Raw genomic sequence first — 17,264 nt, 5'->3', positions numbered from 1 at the left:
ATCTGCAGCCTCACCATTGCCATCAATGCAGCCTGATCAATGCCCATCTGCAGCCTCACAAGTGCCATCAATGCAGCTTCATCAGTCTACATCAATGCAGCCTCACCATTGCCATCAATGCAGCAGCCTCACCATTGCCTTCAATGCAGCAGCCTCACCATTGCCATCAATGCAGCAGCCTCACCATTGCCATCAATGCAGCAGCCTCACTATTGCCTCCAATGCAGCAGCCTCACCATTGCCATCAATGCAGCCTGATCAATGCCCATCTGCAACCTCACAAGTGCCATCAATGCAGCCTCATCAGTGCAGCCTTGCCATTGCCATCAATGCAGCAGCCTCACCATTGCCATCAATACAGCAGCCTCACCATTGCCATCAATACAGCAGTCTCACCATTGCCACCAATGCAGCAGCCTCACCATTGCCATCAATGCAGCAGCCTCACCATTGCCATCAGTGCAGCCTGATTGATGCCCATCTGCAGCCTAGAGGGGACAGGGAGGGGGGTGGGATAAGCGCCGACAGATTACATACAGTGAGAATCTCCTATGATAGACAGAACAGTGGTTCAATGGCGGCCCAGGAGATGGGACTTCCTATTACAGAGGCTGCCAAGTAAACAGGAAATTCTCACTGTATGTAATCTGACAGCGCTTGTCCCGCCCCCTCCCTGTCCCCTCCGAGGCAGCTAAAATTAAAGTATTGGCATATAACACGCACACGCTATTTGCACCTGATTTTTATGGTGAAAAAGTGAGTTTTATACACCTATAAATACAGTATATAACAAATTGGTAAAGCAAGCAAGGCAAAGATTGTAATAATTATTCAAATGAAAGAACTTTGGTATATTTACAATTGTACGATACCTCTGTGATTAGGTAAAAATTCATAGTGATATTATGTAGTCCTCTATCAAGCCAGTGTGAGTTTTATTTATTTTTTCACATCTTTAGCATGATTACCATTAATCTGTACTGGAGGAAGCCCATCATGTTGACCTCATTGGACATAATTAATGTATAATTAATAAAGCTTCACATGAGGACAACAATCTTTATTTTGGCAATGATACTAATTGTTACATTTCAGATTTAGGAATTCTACCAGAGAAAGACGGCTGCAAAGCAAATTGCTCTACATTGTTTTTTCTTTGGATAGCCCATTGTGCACTTTAAGTTCTTTGCCATGTATTAAAGCTGAACTTATACAAAAATTCCCTTGCTGTCCCACCCCTTTATTGGGTTAATGGTCCTAAGTCTAAAATTAGAGCAATAAGCTGTAATACTGTATTCCTCACTTCGGCAGGCTTTGGGCACTAATAGCTCCTGTCCGTGATGCTCCTGGTTGTGGGCAGGCCCTCTCTGTCCTCACATACAATGCAGGGTTAATGGTCCTGCATTGTAGCTGATGATGTCAGCGTGTGAACGCCAGTCATGGCACCTTAGAGAAGAGGCATTTAGAGAACCCGATGCTCAGCATGGAGAAAGCCTGCTGGAGCAAGGAGTAAGGTAAGTACATTAGCTTGTTCTCTAGATTTAACAAATATTTAATCCCAGTTGTTTCTGTAGCAATCCCCAAACAAGTACTGTATATGTAAAAGTCCACTTTACCTGCAGCCACTTTCACTTTACATTCAATTTTCCTTCCGTACAAGTCGACTTTCAAAGTATAATTTGCATTCTGAGTTTTCACAGCTGCTAGGATTTTGCTCGAGGGCTGTGACATGAGACTGGGCATGGACATTGAGCAATTTTTACTTTCTACACTACAAATAGGTGCAAACATTAAAAAGCACAATATAGCATCAACTGACCTTGGCAATTGATGGCACATTATAAATGCACACTCTTGTATCTGCAAAACCATATGTTAGGCCCTAAGCCTCACCACACTGCCTTACCACATATGCAGCCTAATAACACAAATACCAAGTTACTGGAAGATAACCCATTTTAGTAAGGGATACCCATAATATTGGATGTCATGGTGACCACATGTGCAGTGACCAAGCTTATTTCTTTCTAGTTTCTAATCTGTGACTGGCTGCTGTCAATATCAGAGTGGCCCCAAGACAAGAAGCATATACCTGTTTGAAATAAAATGTAGACTGTGTTCTTCATCCCCAGATACTTTTTCTGCCTATACCCCTCTTAAGTGACAGAGCATTTTTTATTTATTTTTGGGTTTTTGGATGTCTCTGTGCCATATAACATTTGGTAATTGATTTCCATACATATATTTTTATTTCTTAATTTTTAATTACAAAAGAATACACAAAATGAAGAAAAAAATTATTTTCCTGTCATTTTTTTTTCTAACAAAACTTTCATGTAATTCTCCCTTTGCCAGATATTTACACAAAATATAAGTGACACACTTCTGACCTAAGGAATATTGTTTATGTGCTTTTGGGAGATTGTAAAATAAAACTTTGCAGTTTTATTTAGAAAAGCTTTGTTTTCAGCTTTGTTTGTTAGAGCTGGTTCACACCACAATTTCTGCATTCTGGATACATTTTTTCATGCACAGTTTTAATGCGTTCCAGTGTGTTTTTATGTTTAATTCTGTTTTATTAGATATTTTATTGTTACATTTTCAACATAATACAGTACAAAAAGAACATTGTACATGATAGACTATAGAGACATAGGTAGATCCGTGTATAGTCAACATGGACATATCAACGCATGTGACTACTGTGCAACTAGGCAACTGACAACAGCATTGGTAGGATACATTTTGAAAAAAGGAGGAACAACATTCCACAATGCAAGGCATAAATAAAGTCACACTATGGAAGTAAATGCATTTGAACCAGGTGGACAATAGCAGGGTTCCCAGAAATATCTTGCGGGGAGCCAAATGTTCCCATGAGCATATGGAGGTACTGTAGGAAAAAAAAAAGCTGGGGTGTGTGAGAACCCCCATCCCACAGGATCAGATCCTGTATGTATTTTCACTCAAGAACCTTAGTGGAGATAAAGGACGCAAAATTGGAAGCGTAATGAAAATGGTTCCAAACAGACCGGGTAAGGCTGTGGGATGGAGATTTATCCTGCTCACAAGCAAGCATACTCTCCATATATTCAATATTGTTCACTTCACCAGCCCAGGCAATGAGTGACAGATCTCAGGCTGGCGCCAGCTTCTAGCAATAACAGACCGAGCTGCCATCAAAAAATGTCTGATCAAACTTTTCTTGATTTGTTTGTAGGAGCCTGGCAGCATGGAGAGTACTGTAATTTGAGGTTGATTAGGGTACTTGTCCCCCACCAGAGTATCATATAATTGCAGTATTTTGTCCCGAAAGGGGACAATCCATGGGCAGGTACCCCAAATATGGAGCATGGTGCCAGAGGCCCGCAAACAATGCCAGCACACAACAGAAATTAATAGAGGGATCAATTTTATGAAGATTTACTGGGCAACGATACCAGTGGGTGAGAATTCGGTAGTTGCATTCTTGGGCGTAAGAGAAGGACACTTAACAGAAGTCAGGCATTGAAAACCCTTTCCTCTATGACTCCGCTGCATTAACTCAGCACCCCATTTTGGGTACACAGAGCCTCCTCAAACTTCATATCTGCAGTACTGGCAGGTAACGAGAAAAAAAGGGAAAGACTACAAGTCCAGTGATGCCGTACACTCCATTCAAGCTTGTCTTCCAATCAGGCTCCTCAAGACAGGCTATGCTCATCTAATATCATTCTCTTATTACTGTAGTTGATTTTGTTCTTTGAGCATCTTTAGGAAAACTAAAGTGTATTTTCAGTGGAGGGATTGTCACATATTTTCTTGTGTTTCTGGATCTCCTTTTTCCCACACGTGGAGGATCTGTGTTGTTGCTGTTTTTTGTGGCTTTGGACTTTGGACAATTTTTATCATTTGAATTTTTTTCATTTATTTTTATTGGCATTTTGCACTGCACTTTTTATGCTTTTATTACTGTAATAGAAAAGCGAAAGTATGTATGCCCCATTCCATTTCATCCACCAGGTTCCTGTGTGTTTTCAATGCATTCTGGCACGTTTCAGATGCGTTCCATACATAAAAGATACTCTAAAATTCTAAATTTCACTAAATTGCTTATATGAGCAACTGGAAATTTTTGTGGGACCTGAGTATTATTGTGAAAAGATGTGTTTAAAAAAAAAAATGTAAGTACATCTGACCCATACTTTTAGCTGTCCTTTGGTAATGAGAGAGATTGAATACTAATGTTGCTAATTTCTTAAATTACCCACTGGTTGTTAGCTATGTGCACCACGTTATAGGACAGGTACTCATCCATGCAGGCAGCAAGCAAGCAGGCAGATGTTTCACATTTTAGCATCTTGGATCAACTTTGTTGTAGCTACATATATCAAAACGTCATTATCGATAATCTTGTTCAGTGGACTTTACTCATACCAGAAGAAAATATCTTTAGAACCCATCCAAATATACACTGAAAATATTAATAACGATTTTGCTAAAAAGTAGTTTCCAAGCTTTGGCCCACATTTGTTACTTTCCATGGCAGAATTTTTCAGATCTTTCATATTCTACAGTTATTAATGTAATTTAATTTTAGAAGAAACAATGCCAAGTCCACACAAGGACAAAGCATTTTTCTAGAGAGGGCCCCTCACTATTTTTTTAAGCTTCTCTTTTAATTTAAATCTGGTTCACATTGTTCTAATATTGTTTTTTTTCATACCAAATGGAAAGGGCTTCTATGTTTGAACAAAACTGTAAGGGAACCACGTGTTGTCACTTATTCAGAACATTTTGTTTAAATACAATATGACTGCTATTAGTTAAAACATAGCTTTTGGTAATTTGACAAATGCATTATAACAAATTAAAAAAATATAGTGCCATAAATCCATATGTATCTACTACTACATTAACATACTGTAGCTGAAAGCAGCATAGTAAGTGTTTATACAGTCATGTCAAATTCAATAAGGCTATAAGCCTAGTTAAGGCTTTAATTCTATAAGACTAGTTTGCAATTTCCCACACAGGCAGAAATAATATATTTTAATGTCATAAGCCATATGGTTGCTAATTTCTCACACAATGTCAAGGTATTATTTTTTTATCTGATTATACTGGCTGAATGTCTCTGGAAAAGCATGTCAATAGAAATAATTATTGCCTAATAAACGAAAATATTAATCTTTACTGAAATGTGTTTACCGTCTGCTACCATATTTATGAAAGTCTAGTTAGATCAAGCACAATGGTCTGCCTGGATTCAACAAAATGCTGCACACAGTTGCTAAAAATGTGTGCTGCATTAAAAGTGTTTGTTACGCCAATGTTTAATATTCCTAATAACGGTATATTTCTGTTGTACAATGTACTTGTGTTAAAAACTATCCTGTTCTCCTTGTATTTCTTTCTTTGTGTGAATACCTCATGATCCTGCCAGCCCCCTGCTTACCTATTCTTAACTGACCACACTGGGCATGAGAGCATATCCATCTTGGTGTGGTCAAGTTTCTGGCTGTGCTGGGAGCCCAGCCTGCCTGTCCTCCAATGGCCAGGACTTGTGCTGATACGCCCCCCTTGCACAGCTCTTCATTGGGAAGATCAGTGTATTGTTATTTCTCTGTCTTCTGCTGACACCTTCCACTTTTTTTTGTATGCTATGAAAGATGAGTAAATAGATACCTTACATGTCATGCTTCAAAATTGCGCACACTTGTGGAATAGCGCCAAACTTCAGTACTTAAAATTCTCCATAGACGACGCTTTACATTTTTTTAATTACAATTACTGTACTGTTTTTCTGCCTCCTAATGGAGTGAGGTACTGGTGACATAACCAGAGCCTCAGAAATGAATTGGCACTGTGTCGCTTTAACTGACAATTGCGCGGTCGTGTGACGTTGCACCCAAACACATCCTTTTTTTCCCACAAATAGAGCTTTCGTTTGGTGGTATTTGATCACCTCTGCGTTGTTTTTTTTTGCGCTATAAACAAAAAAGAGCGACAATTTTGAAAAAAACTCATTTTTTTTTACTTTTCGCTATAATAAATTTCCCCAACAAATATAGAAAAAAAGGTTTTTTTCCTCAGTTTAGGCTGATATGTATTCTTATACATATTTTTGGTAAAAAAATCGCAATAAGCGTATAATGATTGGTTTGCGCAAAAGTTATAGCGTCTACAAAATAGGGGATAGTTTTATGGCATTTTTATTTTAATTTTTTTTTTTAGTAGTAATGGCGGCGATCTGCGATTTTTATCGGGACTGTGTCATGATGTCATCAGGAGCAGTGATCTCTGTCATGACACAAGCCAGAACGGGGATATGCCTTGTTTACATAGGCACTTCCCCGTTCTGAGGCTCTGTGACACGATCGCCGGGAGACCTCCGGCAGCGCACGCGCGCCTGCTATCTCCGACTCTTAAAGGGGACATACAGGTAGTCCATTTGCCCACCGCTGCCATTGTGCCGACGTATATCGGCATGCAGTGGTTGGCAAGTGGTTAAAGTATTTTTATTAAAAGTGGAACCTTCTTTTTATTCTACTGGGCCTGTGCTTTCAGAAAATGAAATGATGTGTCCTTGCTAGATTGGTGGTCTTTGAAATGTTTCTGGCCACCAGTGGTTGCCAGGGGGTGAAGGTGGTCAAACCACTGGAAGCTCGCAGGTGTCAGCCTGGTTGACTTTTTATGAGGGTGTGTGTCAATGGAACATAATGAAGTGAAGATGCTTGAGGAGAAGACCATTTGCCACATTATTAGCATAGCATAGAGCACTAACCGTAAGCTATAGGCTGCCAACAACTTGTAAAAAGGTTCTGACACCAACACCGGGTGATTCATTCAGGTCCCACATGGTAGACTGCAGTGAAAACTCTACTGGCAACCTGCTTTTTTGTTAATATCCTAATGCCGTGTACAAACGAGCGGACTTTTCAACAGCAAAGGTCTCGACGGAACGAATCCGCCGTACAATTCGATCGTGTGTGGGCTTCATCGGACCTTTGCTGTCAAAAAATCAGACAAACTTTAGAAATAGAACATGTTTCAAATCTTTCCGACGGACTCGAGTCCGGTCGAAAAATCCGTTCATCTGTATGCTAGTCCGACGGACAAAAAGGGACGCAAGGGCAGCTATTTGCTACTGGTTATGAACTTCCTCATTCTAGTCCGGTCATACGTCATCACGTTCGAATCAGTCGGACTTTGGTGTGATCGTGTGTAGGCAAGTCAGTTGCGTCGGAACTCCGTCGAAAGGCCGTCAAAAAGTCCTTCGGAGTTCAGTCTGTCGAAAGTCCGCTCGTGTGTACATAGCATAAGTCAACTCTAAAGAAAAATGATGGACAGCTGTTGTTTCTGTTCCAGAACGTTATCTGCCAGAGAAATAGAGCAGGTTTTGAATGCTGCTACAAGCAGCTTTGCCAAAAGATAAGTTAGAGGACTTTGTCATTGTGCATACGCTCTTCCTCACCCTTGTAAAATAAATAAATTCAAGTTCATTGAAATTGCTAAATGGTTATCGTGACACAGCAGTGAATCCTTATTAATAGATTGTAAGCTCTAATGAGTGGGGCCCTCTGTTTCCTCCTGTATTGAATTGTATTGTACCTGTACAGTCTACCTTAGGTTATAAAGCTCTGCGCAAACTGTTGGGGTTATATAAATCCTGTATAATAATACAAATACAATTTCTATCAAACAAAGGACTATGCTATTTTTTTCTATGGAATAGTTATACTGTTTCATTCTGCTACATTTTAAATTTGTTAAGAGAAAAGGAAACTATTTCAATATGAAATCTGAATGCTAGTTGGATATATAGTAAAATACTATATTTTTTGCAGCTTTGTAATTATATATAGTTAAAGCGAAGCTCCACCTTAAACAAAAATATTAAAAGCCAGCAGCTACAAATACTGCAGCTGCTGACTTTTAATAAATGGACACTTACCTGTCCCAGGGTCCAGCGATGTCGACAGCCGAAGCCGATCAGTTGCTCGTCTCTCGGCTGCCCCCGCCGCCATCCTCGGTCAGGGAATCGGGAAGTGAAGCGCTGCGGCTTCACTGCCCGGTTCCCTACTGCGCATGCGCGAGTCACGCTGCGCATCTACACTGGTCCTGTGGGAACTGTGTGTTTCCCACAACACACCGGGAGTGGGCGGGCATTTGTGGCTAGCTGCCTGTATTATACAGGTATCTGCACCCCTCTCCCCCCCTGAAAGGTGCCAATTGAGGCACCAGAGGGGGGGGTGGAATCCGATGAGCGGAAGTTCCACTTTAGGGTGGAACTCCGCTTTAATTAAATGTGTTTTTTTTTAATGAGTGCAGTACAAGTACCAACATTTGATCTGGTGTCAGTCTCTTGCAGTCTTTGTACAGCAGTAGTGTATGAGGAAGAAGCAGTACAAGGGTCCAGTCAGTTCATGTGCTGACAAGAAGCATGCGGATAGGAAGAGAAAGCAGAGTGACAGAGAGATGAGTTAATCACTGCACTGCTTGTCTTTTCACTGTCCAATCACAGGCTGGGATGGGTTCAGGATGACCAGGGCTCAGAGGAAGTAGTCAGGGCCGGTGCTACCACTGGGCAAACTAGGCAACTGCCTAAGGTGCACTTCTGCCTAGGGGCGCCTGGCCACTGGTTTATCTCCACGTCTGCATGCTATGCAGGCTGCAGCATGTAACTAACTCCGTCTCAGGCAGCTGCTCCGTCCGACCGGTAGTGTAATTAGAGGAGCAGTGCAGCACTGGAGCCAGCGCTAGAGGAAGCAGAGCCGATGCTGCCTGTTTAGCACCACCTCCTGTCACATGGGCAGGGCAAAGGGGGTGGAGTCAGGGGTGGAGCCAATGGGGCGGCAAAATGAGGTTTCACCTAGGGTGTCAAAAATCCTTGCACCAGCCCTGGAAGTAGTGTGAATGATGCTGGCAATCAGACTGTTGACACCAATTGACAGAAAAAATGTACATCAGGGGAATTCTCTGGATTAAATTCTAGATTGATTTTTTTATGTTATCTTTTAATAGGCTATTCATTTTTTTATTCTATTACTTTTGGCTGTCGTCCTCCTGTTGGTCACATTACAGCTTGTATTTGTTTGATTGGACAGCATTTTATATGTAATCGTAAGTAGATGGATATTGCTTTATACATACTGCTTTAGTTGAATGGCATTGTTCTAATAGGTCACTTTAACAAACCACGGCATTCTAAAGACCCGGCTGTATATGACATATTCCTAATCACTGCACTCTGTATACTAGGCTGTATATGATATATTCCTAACCACTGCACTCTGTACATTGGGCTGTATATGACATGTTCCTGACCACTGCACTCTGTACACCAGGCTGTATATGACATGTTCCTGACCACTGCATTCTGTAAACTGGGCTGTAAGTGACATGTTCCTGACCACTGCACTTTGTATATTGGGCTGTATATGACATGTTCCTGACCACTGCACTTTGTACATTGGGCTGTATATGACATGTTCCTGACCACTGCACTCTGTAAACTGGGCTGTATATGACATGTTCCTGACCACTGCACTCTGTACATTGGGCTGTATATGACATGTTCCTGACCACTGCACTCTGTACATTGGGCTTTATATGACATGTTCCTGACCACTGCAGTCTGTACATTGGGCTGTATATGACATGTTCCTGACCACTGCACTCTGTACATTGGGCTGTATATGACATGTTCCTGACCACTGCACGCTGTACATTGGGCTTTATATGACATGTTCCTGACCACTGCACTCTGTACATTGGGCTGTATATGACATGTTCTTGACCACTGCACTCTGTACACCAGGCTGTATATGACATGGTCCTGACCACTGCATTCTGTAAACTGGGCTGTAAGTGACATGTTCCTGACCACTGCACTTTGTATATTGGGCTGTATATGACATGTTCCTGACCACTGCACTTTGTACATTGGGCTGTATATGACATGTTCCTGACCACTGCACTCTGTAAACTGGGCTGTAAGTGACATGTTCCTGACCACTGCACTTTGTATATTGGGCTGTATATGACATGTTCCTGACCACTGCACTTTGTACATTGGGCTGTATATCACATGTTCCTGACCACTGCACTCTGTAAACTGGGCTGTATATGACATGTTCCTGACCACTGCACTCTGTACATTGGGCTTTATATGACATGTTCCTGACCACTGCAGTCTGTACATTGGGCTGTATATGACATGTTCCTGACCACTGCACTCTGTACATTGGGCTGTATATGACATGTTCCTGACCACTGCACGCTGTACATTGGGCTTTATATGACATGTTCCTGACCACTGCACTCTGTACATTGGGCTGTATATGACATGTTCCTGACCACTGCAGTCTGTACATTGGGCTGTATATGACATGTTCCTGACCACTGCAGTCTGTACATTGGGCTGTATATGACATGTTCCTGACCACTGCATTCTGTACACCAGGCTGTATGTGATATGTTCCTGACCACTGCATTCTGTAAACTGGGCTGTAAGTGACATGTTCCTGACCACTGCACTTTGTATATTGGGCTGTATATGACATGTTCCTGACCACTGCACTTTGTACATTGGGCTGTATATGACATGTTCCTGACCACTGCACTCTGTAAACTGGGCTGTATATGACATGTTCCTGACCACTGCACTCTGTACATTGGGCTGTATATGACATGTTCCTGACCACTGCACTCTGTACATTGGGCTGTATATGACATGTTCCTGACCACTGCACTCTGTACATTGGGCTGTATATGACATGTTCCTGACCACTGCACTCTGTACATTGGGCTGTATATGACATGTTCCTGACCACTGCACTCTGTACATTGGGCTTTATATGACATGTTCCTGACCACTGCACTCTGTACATTGGGCTGTATATGACATGTTCCTGACCACTGCACTCTGTACATTGGGCTGTATATGACATGTTCCTGACCACTGCACTCTGTACATTGGGCTGTATATGACATGTTCCTCACCACTGCACTCTGTACATTGGGCTGTATATGACATGTTCCTGACCACTGCACTCTGTACATTGGGCTGCATATGACATGTTCCTGACCACTGCACTCTGTACATTGGGCTTTATATGATATGTTCCTGACCACTGCACTCTGTACATTGGGCTGTATATGACATGTTCCTGACCACTGCACTCTGTACATTGGGCTTTATATGACATGTTCCTGACCACTGAACTCTGTACATTGGGCTTTATATGACATGTTCCTGACCACTGCACTCTGTACATTGGGCTGTATATGACATGTTCCTGACCACTGCAGTCTGTACATTGGGCTGTATATGACATGTTCCTGACCACTGCACTCTGTACACCAGGCTGTATGTGATATGTTCCTGACCACTGCATTCTGTAAACTGGGCTGTAAGTGACATGTTCCTGACCACTGCACTTTGTATATTGGGCTGTATATGACATGTTCCTGACCACTGCACTTTGTACATTGGGCTGTATATGACATGTTCCTGACCACTGCACTCTGTAAACTGGGCTGTAAGTGACATGTTCCTGACCACTGCACTTTGTATATTGGGCTGTATATGACATGTTCCTGACCACTGCACTTTGTACATTGGGCTGTATATGACATGTTCCTGACCACTGCACTCTGTAAACTGGGCTGTATATGACATGTTCCTGACCACTGCACTCTGTACATTGGGCTGTATATGACATGTTCCTGACCACTGCACTCTGTACATTGGGCTGTATATGACATGTTCCTGACCACTGCACTCTGTACATTGGGCTGTATATGACATGTTCCTGACCACTGCACTCTGTACATTGGGCTGTATATGACATGTTCCTGACCACTGCACTCTGTACATTGGGCTTTATATGACATGTTCCTGACCACTGCACTCTGTACATTGGGCTGTATATGACATGTTCCTGACCACTGCACTCTGTACATTGGGCTTTATATGACATGTTCCTGACCACTGCACTCTGTACATTGGGCTTTATATGACATGTTCCTGACCACTGCACTCTGTACATTGGGCTGTATATGACATGTTCCTGACCACTGCACTCTGTACATTGGGCTGTATATGACATGTTCCTGACCACTGCACTCTGTACATTGGGCTGTATATGACATGTTCCTGACCACTTCACTCTGTACATTGGGCTGTATATGACATGTTCCTGACCACTGCACTCTGTACATTGGGCTGTATATGACATGTTCCTGACCACTGCACTCTGTACATTGGGCTTTATATGACATGTTCCTGACCACTGCACTCTGTACATTGGGCTGTATATGACATGTTCCTGACCACTGCACTCTGTACATTGGGCTTTATATGACATGTTCCTGACCACTGAACTCTGTACATTGGGCTTTATATGACATGTTCCTGACCACTGCAGTCTGTACATTGGGCTGTATATGACATGTTCCTGACCACTGCAGTCTGTACATTGGGCTGTATATGACATGTTCCTGACCACTGCACTCTGTACATTGGGCTGTATATGACATGTTCCTGACCACTGCACTCTGTACATTGGGCTGTATATGACATGTTCCTGACCACTGCACTCTGTACATTGGGCTGTATATGACATGTTCCTGACCACTGCACGCTGTACATTGGGCTTTATATGACATGTTCCTGACCACTGCACTCTGTACATTGGGCTGTATATGACATGTTCCTGACCACTGCACTCTGTACATTGGGCTGTATATGACATGTTCCTGACCACTGCAGTCTGTACATTGGGCTGTATATGACATGTTCCTGACCACTGCACTCTGTACATTGGGCTGTATATGACATGTTCCTGACCACTGCACTCTGTATATTGGGCTGTATATGACATGTTCCTGACCACTGCACTCTGTACATTAGGCTGTATATGACATGTTCCTGACCACTGCAGTCTGTACATTGGGCTGTATATGACATGTTCCTGACCACTGCACTCTGTACATTGGGCTGTATATGACATGTTCCTGACCACTGCACTCTGTACATTGGGCTGTATATGACATGTTCTTGACCACTGCACTCTGTACATTGGGCTGTATATGACATGTTCCTGACCACTGCACTCTGTACATTGGGCTGTATATGACATGTTCCTGACCACTGCAGTCTGTACATTGGGCTGTATATGACATGTTCCTGACCACTGCACTCTGTACACCAGGCTGTATGTGACATGTTCCTAACCACTGCACACTTTTCTATATTGTACAACAGTTGCTGGTTGGTCAATAATCACTGTTAATGATGTTCTTCCTGAAGGTAGGCTATGGGCAGGAAATCATATGTAAGAGAAGAGTTTATTTGTTTACAAGTGATTGTGCTGAGGTTTGTACATGTCTGATACAATCTCACTTGTAAATAGGGTTACCACCTTTTCTTCAAGCTAAACTCGAACATTTTAGCAGCCTAGCACACCTTTAGGTGCCCCAAGAAGAGTAGTAATGTTGTGCGCATAGCATACCAGAGTGAATAGTGGGTGTGGCCAAATTGCACTTGCCGACATCATCGCTCTGCCCCCAGACAGCTGCCCACAGCTCCTGGGCGGGGTCGGCAACAGGTTTGTGTGTGACGATCTTGGTTACCTGGGGAGCCACAGCCCAGTCTGAATAATATGTCTGGGTTTCAGTCCACCTGAAACCCAGACACATGATTCAAAACCCAGACTGTCCGGGTGACTCCCAGACAGGTGGCAACCCTACTTGTGACACTTGTTTTAAACTCCTCCCACTGTTAGCATAATTTTGTCACACCCACACTTTGCTGTGGTGTGTATAGCGTGCTGCCTATTTATTTTTCTATGGGTACCCAAGGCTGAACTACGCAACTACACCCCATTTTTGCCTGCTTAGCTCATCTGTGCTTGCAGTCATATGTAAGTGCCTAGAAGTTATTGTGACCAGAACGTGTGAACACTGTAAGTGCTACATTATCACTGTCATTTTAGGTGCTGAGTTAAGGTTCACCTGTAAATATTCTCAGGGCTTTTTTTCAGCGGGAACGCGGGGGAACGTACTTCCGGCACCTCTTGGACTGACTGTATGTAATGCCAAGGGTTGCTGGGGTGTGCTGCAGGGTATTGATGCTCACTGCTGGGGATCTATTTTTGCAAGGGGGTCTATTGTTGCTGGGGAGGTATATTGTTGCTGGTGGGGGACCTATTGTTGCTGGGGGGGTCTTATGTTGCTGGGGGGGGGGGGGTCAGTTGTTACTGAAAGAGATCTACTGTTGGGGGAGGGTCTATTGTTGATGGCAGCCAGACAGACTATTAATGCTGGCTGTGCGGAGATCTGTTGATGCTGCCGGGAGTCTATTGTTGCTGGCTGGGAAATTTTGTTGTGGTTGGTCCACTGTTGTTAGGGGGATCTATTGTTGCTGGCTGCAGGGGATCTATTTTACTGCTTTTCTTGATATCATTACCAAATTCCATACAAATTACTCAAAATTATACTTGGTTCTATATTGTCTAAAAGAGACGGTACTGGGAGGTGGGTAGGGGCGGAGAAAAGGGGTGACGCGGAAAGGGGGAGTTCCTGCACCTATTGTCTGAGAAAAAAAGCCCTGAATATTCTAGCACCATGCTGTTGAAACAAGCGGTATTGCTTGTCAGTTCTTGTTTTTTTGGATGTTCTTATTACAGTATCTGACAGATCTCAAGCTAATGCCGTAAGGCAGCCAGATCCCTAAGCCATATACTGTAGATAATACGGTCACACATTGTGAACAGTATTTAAAAAGACAAGAAAAGGCGGCGCCTCTGGGTGCAGACTGTGTTTGGAAACATAGAGGCGCCGCCTTTTCTTGTCTTTTCCAGTGTTTGGGAACATGGTTTCTGTTTCCACCAGATGACTGCCGTGAGCGTGGATTTACTCCCTTCCCCCCTCCTTCCCCTCCCCCATCCCAATAACCTGTATTGCCATTGAGCATATTGTGCCTCTATTGCCATCGTGCACCATTCATGGTCTTCTTCACCACCATATATCCTACAAAACGGACTTGTAGTCTTTTCTGTGCATAAAAAATTGTATGCTTATTCAGCACCGTGTTCTTTTTAATTATTTTTAATTAATTTTATATATTGGACTATTGTTTTAGTTTTTTGCGCCATCTACTTGTATGAACAGTATTTATTTTTGTTTTGTTTTTTTTTTTTTTATAGAAAGGCATTTAAACAACCAGTGATGATTGCAAAGTGCAGTAACTTATGGCGCCAAATGGTTGATTTTTAGAATCTTCTTTTGTATAAAGGTACCCATAGGAGGATCACCACTTGCATACCTCCCAACTTTTTAAGATGGGGACAATAAACATCTGTTAGCAAAAATATATCGGCATAGGACACCCCTGCCATGCTCCCTTAATGGAGAATTATACAAAAAAAATCATTAGTTAAACCCACAAGTGCTTTTTTTTTTTTTTTTTTACCACTTCTATTTCTTTATACTGACTTTTGAAATTTACAAATGCATCAATTTAGAATTTGGATGAAAGGTTTAGCACTGGGAACACTTTTTGAAAGATAAAAAGTGCATTTTATAAACAACTATGTAGATCAGACCAAAATAATGGACAATTGAGGAGGAAAGAGGGACAAAGGGACAGTTGGGAGCTATGACCACCTGACCTGATTGGAATACAATCCTCATACATATGTTTACCTTCAGATTCTTCTGGCACACTAGTTTGGGAAAAAAGTTTTCACCAAATCACTTTTGTTTCCTCAAATTAAAACGGTGTCACATTTGAGTGGAGGTGCTCTCTGTGTGCACTGTGGCAATCCAAGCAGGAAGAAAAATACCAAAAGGCAGACCTTCTTTTATAAAGCTCTGCTCTTAAAAGTAAGTCACTGGTGTTATTTATATAAGTTTTACATTTTCTATTAAAATACAGCAAATTTACTGTTTGTGCGATTTGTGCGTTTGTTAACGGGTGTAACATGCATAGGTGCGTGGGCACTAGCACAAGCTCACAACAGCCTTGTGACTTCATTAAAGTTAAACCCATTTAATATAATTCATTATGCAAAATACACTTTCTGAAACATAGCTGTCTGTAACATTTACTTGGGTCATTGTTGTATTGTATTTTAGTTTGAATGTATGTGTTATATTAATACATTTTTTTTGTGTGTTTCAGTTTTAGGCTGTGCTAACTGCAAGTTATTGTTGAGAGATCTCTCCGGTAAATTCACCTCGCCATGTTACCCTGATCTGTATCCTAACAGCCAGGATTGCAATTGGACAATCATTTCCCCAGTTGGATTTATCATTCAGGTTACATTTTTGGACTTTGATATTGAAGAAGCTCAGAACTGCATGTATGACTATGTTTCAATATACAATGGAGAGACCACGTCAAAATTTTGTGGAATCACAGCCAAAGGTTTAACATTTAACTCAACTGGGAATGAGATGACAATAGGTTTTGTAAGTGACTTTAGTATCCAGAAAAAAGGCTTCAATGCAATATATACACAGGGTAAGTAGGAATTTGCTCATTTTAAGAATAGTGATGCAAAGTAACACTAACACAATTACATAAAAGGAATGATCCTCTCCCTACTCGTTGTTAGTTCTATGAGTCCAAGGGAAAGGATTATAGAATTAGCTATGAAAGGAAAGGATAATAATTTTCCAAAGAACATAAAGTGGTTTGGATTTTGGGAAACTGGCTCACATTTATGGTTTTGTTGGTATAGCTGTATAGAGTGTTTCTTTCAAATGTACCTTTCTGTGTAATGTTGACCTTAAAGTGGTTCTAAAGGTTTGTTCTTTTTTCCTTTAAAATAATAAACACATTATACTTTCCTGCTCTGTACAATGGTTTCAAGGTCCTTGCTGTCACTTCTGGACCCTCCCCCTTGTCAAGTGCCCCCATAGCAAGCTGCTTGCTCTGGGGACACTCATGCATGCTCGCTCCCAAGCTGCCTCTGTCTATATGTCTATGAGACACACAGAGCGTGCCGTGGCTCAGTCCCACTCCGCGCTTCCTCCTCACTGGCTGTGTTTGACAGCAGGGGAGCTGTGTCTCAACCAATGAGGGAGAACCCCAGGAGAGCCGCTGATCTTGTGCACATCACTGGATTAAGATGGGGCTTGGGTAAGTGTTAGGGGGGCTGCGGGGGAGCTGCACTCATAGAATGCATGAAGGTAAAAAACCTTCACCCTTTACAACTACTTTGAAGTTTATTTTTTGACCATAGATTCAAGGTCTTTAAGGATCCATTTGC

General features: G+C 42.1%; 1 protein-coding gene across 7 annotated transcripts in view; it reads left to right on the top strand.

The window, feature by feature from the left end:
• Window positions 1–17,264, top strand: part of ADGRG6 (adhesion G protein-coupled receptor G6) — a 295,747-nt gene that overhangs the window by 117,846 nt on the left and 160,637 nt on the right. For all 7 annotated transcript variants that reach the window (XM_073627847.1, XM_073627848.1, XM_073627846.1 and 4 more), the window contains exon 3: window positions 16,172–16,513. In XM_073627847.1, the coding sequence (XP_073483948.1) occupies window positions 16,172–16,513 (342 nt within the window). The remainder of the gene's footprint in view (window positions 1–16,171; window positions 16,514–17,264) is intronic.

This window comes from Aquarana catesbeiana, linkage group LG04 (assembly GCF_042186555.1).
Source record: "Aquarana catesbeiana isolate 2022-GZ linkage group LG04, ASM4218655v1, whole genome shotgun sequence".
NCBI lineage: Eukaryota > Metazoa > Chordata > Amphibia > Anura > Ranidae > Aquarana > Aquarana catesbeiana.
This window is presented reverse-complemented; position numbering and strand designations above follow the sequence as displayed.